The sequence below is a fragment of the Panicum virgatum genome, chromosome 8N (genome assembly GCF_016808335.1).
Source record: "Panicum virgatum strain AP13 chromosome 8N, P.virgatum_v5, whole genome shotgun sequence".
NCBI lineage: Eukaryota > Viridiplantae > Streptophyta > Magnoliopsida > Poales > Poaceae > Panicum > Panicum virgatum.
The window spans coordinates 18,562,412-18,567,770 of NC_053152.1; the positions used below are offsets into that span (position 1 = coordinate 18,562,412).

Sequence of the window (5,359 nt, forward strand, 5' to 3'; positions counted from 1 at the left end):
CGGAGTACTAAATAAAATTTATTTATAAAATTTTTTGCACGAATGGATTGTAAATCGCGAGACGAATCTAATGAGCATAAAATCCATGATTAATCTATAATTAGCGGATGGTTACTGTAGCACAATTGTTGCAAATCATGGATTAAGTAAGTTCATTAGATTCATTTCGTGATTTACAACCCATTCTTATAAAAAGTTTTGTAAATAGATTTTATTTAATACTCTATACATGTATCAAAGCATTGGGTGTGACTTTTTTAGTGTAAATTTTGGGATCTAAACAGCTCCGAAGTTGCCACAGCGACCGTTTCTAAAAGAAACCGAAGAAGCCACCCGATCCGATAAAATCACCAACTGCTGGGGTCGTGCCAAGACGAAATGGCCACTGATCCGGTTACCGCGGCTAGCGCCGGCGGCAGCATCGCTGCTCCCGGCGGCGTGGACGGCCGCAGCGGCTACTGCGAGGCGACCAAGACGTTCCGCAGCCTGCGGTCGCTGGTGCCACTGCCGCCCAAGGACGCCCCGCTCTCGTTCACGGCGTTCGCGTTCTCGCTCCTGCCGTCACCTCCCCCCGCGCGCCCGGCCCTTCTCGACGCCGCCACCGGCGAGGCCGTGTCGTTCCCGGCGTTCTGGTCCCAGGTGCGCGCGCTAGCGGGGGCCCTGCGCTCGCGGCTCGGGCTCCGCAGCGGCGACGTCGCATTCGTGCTCGCGCCGGCGCGGCTAGACGTCCCGGTCCTCTACCTCGCGCTGCTCTCGCTCGGCGCCGTCGTGTCGCCGGCCAACCCGGCGCTCACCGCCGCTGAGGTCGGCCGCCTCGTCGCGCTGTCCGGGGCATCCGTCGCCTTCGCCGTATCGTCGACCGCCGCCAAGCTGCCGGCCGGCCTCCCCGACGTCCTCCTCGATTCCGATCAGTTCCGCTCCTTCCTGCGCAGCGAAGGCCGCGGGGAGGGGCTGGCACCGGAAACGGCGGGGGTGCGCCAATCGGAGACGGCCGCGATCCAGTACTCGTCAGGCACGACCGGGCGGGTGAAGGCGGCGGCGCTGTCGCACCGGAACTTCATCGCGATGGCGGCGGGGTCTCCCGCTCTGGCCCCAAAGCCGAGGCATGGCCGCGACAGGATGCTCCTGAGCGCGCCCATGTTCCACTCCCTGGGGTTCTACTTCGCGCTCAAGGCCGTGGCGCTGGGGCAGACGACGGTGCTGGTGACGGACGCGGTGGCGCGGCGCGGCGTGAGAGGGGTGGTGGAGGCGGCGGAGAGGTGGGCGGTCACCGAGATGACGGCGTCGCCGCCGGTGGTGATGGCCATGGCGAAGGAGCCGTGCGTCCTGGAGGCCCTGGAGCGGGTGGTATGCGGCGGCGCACCGCTGCCGACAACAGCAGCGGAGAGGTTCCGGCGACGGTTCCCCAACGTGGATCTCTGCATGGTAAGTTTTTGCCATGTCTCTTTTCCTCATTGCTTCCCCTTTTTCTTCAAAAAATCATATCAAAGAGAACTTGCGTTGGAGGGGGACTAAAGGCCTAGTCCATTTGCATCAAAAAAAAATCTTACTATTTAATAGTATTAAATAAAATCTTATTGTAAAACTCCTAAGCCAAATTGCGAGACGAATCTAATGATATATATTAATTTATGATTAGCAGATGATTACTGTATCATTACTATTGCAAATTATGAATTATTTGAGCTCAGTAAATTTATCTCCCGAATTAGCACATATCTGTGTAATGTTTTGTAAACAGATTTTATTTAATATTTTTAAATAGTTGTTGTGACCGTCCAAAATGTTGGACTGTCGTTTTCCCATCTCTGGTCTAGATGCCGCGCGGTTGGCAACTCGTGCCTCATTGCCAGTAAAGCTGATTTTTCGGCCGGTGAGCAGCATTAATTGTGTTTTGCAAGCCAGTTGTTTTCACGTGTCCTTTCGAGCAGGGGAGCAGAAATTAATTAAGCAAGGGTTTATTCGCTCATTTGCCCTCATTCTTCCCTTCTTGTCTCTCTCTATATATAATATATAAAATACAATGTTGCATGCATGCTTCACATGCATGCATGAAGCAGGCAAAAGTTTCCCTTCTAACATAGTAACATGTCTCAAAAAAAAAATGATGTAGGGTCGAAGTAGCTAGTTAGGAGCAAAGGTAAATCACAATGGACATGTACTAGGACAAGGTTACATATTCCTGAACCTTTCTGAAAAATAGCCTAGAATGGACCAGAGATTAGTTGTAAGTTGTAACCATTCAAGATAAATTTCTTGGTAGTACTCCGTTAAACAGTTAACTCTTTGGGAAGGGGCCTCGTCGACCACCCAGTGGTCCAGACCAGGATCGAGACAGGGCCGGTATTATGTGCCGCCGTTACATTGGAACATGTTTATTACGAAAAATGACGTGGTACCAAACATCGATGTAGCAACGGAGAGAGACCGTTCACTACGCCGAGGTGCCACGTGAAAAAGGAACAGGACGCTGCCACGTCGACGAGCATAGCGCGAATCAAGAACGGATTCTGCAAAGCAACCAGGCCGCTAGCTGTTGTCATGTCCGGGTCCGGCCAGAGAAGACACAGGATGTGTGTGGGGGCAAGGCAATCACGCGAGGATGGATCTGGTTTGAACCTCGTGGCCCTCGTGAGGGAACGATGCAGTGGGGCCTGATCTGAAATGAAATAAGGGCTCGTTTCATTTTTTTAAGTAGCTCTTACATCGAATGTTAATTCGAATGTTTGGATGCCAACTTAATATAAAACTAATTTCATAAGCTGCAATTAGGATTTTAGACGAATTAAGTATAATTAATGCACGATTAGTTTATAGTTACTGTAGCAATTAGTGGTCAAAATATGGAATAATTAGGCTTAATAATTCGTCTCGTGATTAAGTCACGACTTATGAAATTAGTTTTGTAATAGGTCTATATTTAATGCTCCTAATTGATGTTTAAATATACGATGTGACAGGCTGGTTTGCATAGTTTGCTTGTAAATTGCGAGACGAATCTAATTAGGATATGATTAAACACTAAATTGCTATAGTAATTGCTACAGTAAATATGTGCTAATGATGATTTAATTAGTCTTAAGAAATTCATCTCGTAGTTTACAGACGAATTCTATAATTAATTTTATGATTAGTCTATGTTTAATACTTCAAATATAAAAAGATTCCATTTCAAAAAATTTACACATGCACCTAACCGAGGCCTTTGTCTTACAAAAAAAATTGCATTTTTCTCGATATGTGCACCTTATTTGCTTAATGGTATACTACACATACATCAAGCACAATTCCAAAGTCCAACGGAATCTTGCCTTCTGCATATCTTCCAGCACAAAGGAATCAGAAAGTCCTTATACCAGAAATGCTGTCATGCAGTTTTCCTCTCGAACTGAATCATGAATTTTCAGGGCTACGGTTCAACTGAGGCCGGTGGCATATCACTGATGATCGGGCGGGAAGAGTGCAGCCGCATCGGCTCCGCCGGCCGTGTCTCGGAGAACGTGGAGGTGAAGATCGTGGACCACGTAACCGGGAAGCCCCTCTCCGTGGCGCAGAAAGGGGAACTATTGGTGAGAGGGCCTGCCGTCATGATCGGTAACCGCAGTCGAATACCTGAGCTATTCTTCATATTAACTACAAGTTCAGATGTTGGAAATGTTTACATGCTGAACCTTTGCAGGATACGTTGGAGACGATGAGGCGAACGCCAGCACTTTCGACTCTGAAGGCTGGCTTAGGACAGGGGACCTTGGCTACATCGATCAGGACGGGTTCCTGTTCGTGGTCGATAGGCTGAAGGAGCTCATCAAGTACAAGGGCTATCAGGTTTGGGGTTTGGTTACCCTTAGTTTCAGATTTCAGAACAAATGCCAAGCTAGAGTCTTCAGAGGCTGATCATTTGGCCCGGTGTGTTAAACGCTGCAGGTTCCACCTGCGGAGCTGGAGCTCGTCCTGCAAACGTTGCCAGAAGTTGTCGATGCAGCAGTCATGCCGTGAGTCCACTAGAACACCTCATTTGCAGTCTGGCTGTTGCCAACTGCTGCTCTGATCTACGAACCATACAATTGCAGTCGCAGATACTCTAAATCAATCTTGTCTTAATCTTTTCGACCTTTTCCGTGCCATGTGTTATAGATTTCGATTGCAACTTGACGTACTAGAACAAAGATTGGCATGCCAGCTAGCAGTCACACAAGTGTGCTCTGACTGCTCAGTTTTTGTCATCTGCAGAGTTTTTGGCAGGAATGATGAAGTTTCACTGCACTTGCAGGTATCCGCATGAGGAGGCAGGACAGATACCAATAGCGCTTGTCGTGAGGCAACCAGGAAGCAAGGTCACCGAGACTCAAATCATGGACCATGTTGCGAAGCGGGTAGCGCCGTATAAGAAGATCCGCAAGGTTCTGTTTGTCGACTCCATACCAAAATCTCCAGCTGGAAAGATACTGAGAAGGCAATTGGCGAACTATGTGCAGATTAGCTTTGTCTCTAGGTTGTGAACTTTTTTACCTGTTTTCGCAGTGGCGGAGCTACACTTTGCCACCGGGGTCTGCCGACCCCGACGATTTTTGAAAAAATCAATGGAAAGTTACTGTATCTATCATTATGACCCCAATCCTCTTATGCACAAGACCCCGGTGATCCCGTGGTCTGGCTTCGCCCCTGTGTTTTCGTGTGCATGCATGTATGGGAGACACGGAATCGGTACAACATTGCGTGTAAAGATAATTAGTGCCAGAACATAAGATCAGAAACGCGGCTCAACACACATTAGTGGCGCAAAAATTTTTGCTGTCACACCAAATTTGTGTCACCGATGTGACCGTAATTGGAGATGTCTTTTTCATTGTCACCAATGACTCCTCATTGGTGCTGCGTTTTAATAAGAATCGCGCGTTCTCCTTTAAGTGTCACTGGTGACTCGTATTTATTAGAATCTCCTTAGATCTCATGTGAGATGCGGATTGAGAAAATGTGTCTCCGACGACCAGTAAACAGTGACATTTTCTTACAAAACACATCTCTGATGATGAGAAAAAGCAACACAAAAAGGGCTGGAGGTGTCCCTAGTGTACATTGATTAGCAATGGCTTTCATTTAAACTCAAGGATTAGGAAGGTGAAGTGCACAAACCTTCGCGACGGGGAATGAGTGGGGCCAGTGCTAGTCCGGCCAAACGTAGGGGTTCAGTCAATCCAGGCTAGCGCATGTTCGTCACGACCTTTTGCATGCGGGTTGATTCGGTGTTGTTCAATGTGTTCGTGGGTGATATCGAGCATGTGTGCGTCAGAACTCTAAGAGATCTCCCTCACATTTATTTTTGTACTTGTCTTTATTCAAACATGATGAAAATAAAAGA

The 5,359-nt window shown here is 48.1% G+C and overlaps 1 protein-coding gene across 1 annotated transcript; it reads left to right on the forward strand.

Annotated features, from left to right (window-relative positions):
* The first annotated feature begins 348 nt into the window (after window positions 1–348).
* On the forward strand, window positions 349–4,754 carry LOC120685854 (4-coumarate--CoA ligase-like 7). The gene is made up of 6 exons (XM_039967963.1): window positions 349–1,425; window positions 3,408–3,594; window positions 3,680–3,825; window positions 3,925–3,992; window positions 4,271–4,510; window positions 4,666–4,754. Exons 1-5 carry the CDS (start codon window positions 379–381, stop codon window positions 4,497–4,499), a joined length of 1,677 nt encoding a protein of 558 aa, XP_039823897.1. The 5' UTR covers window positions 349–378; the 3' UTR covers window positions 4,500–4,510; window positions 4,666–4,754.
* Window positions 4,755–5,359: the final 605 nt, after the last annotated feature.

Coding starts and splice junctions, on each gene's coding strand:
- LOC120685854 (XM_039967963.1), top strand. CDS start 379: ATGGCCACTGATCCGGTTACCGCGGCTAGCGCCGGCGGCAGCATCGCT. Junction 1,426..3,407: donor CCAACGTGGATCTCTGCATG/GTAAGTTTTTGC, acceptor ATGAATTTTCAG/GGCTACGGTTCAACTGAGGC. Junction 3,595..3,679: donor AGGGCCTGCCGTCATGATCG/GTAACCGCAGTC, acceptor GAACCTTTGCAG/GATACGTTGGAGACGATGAG.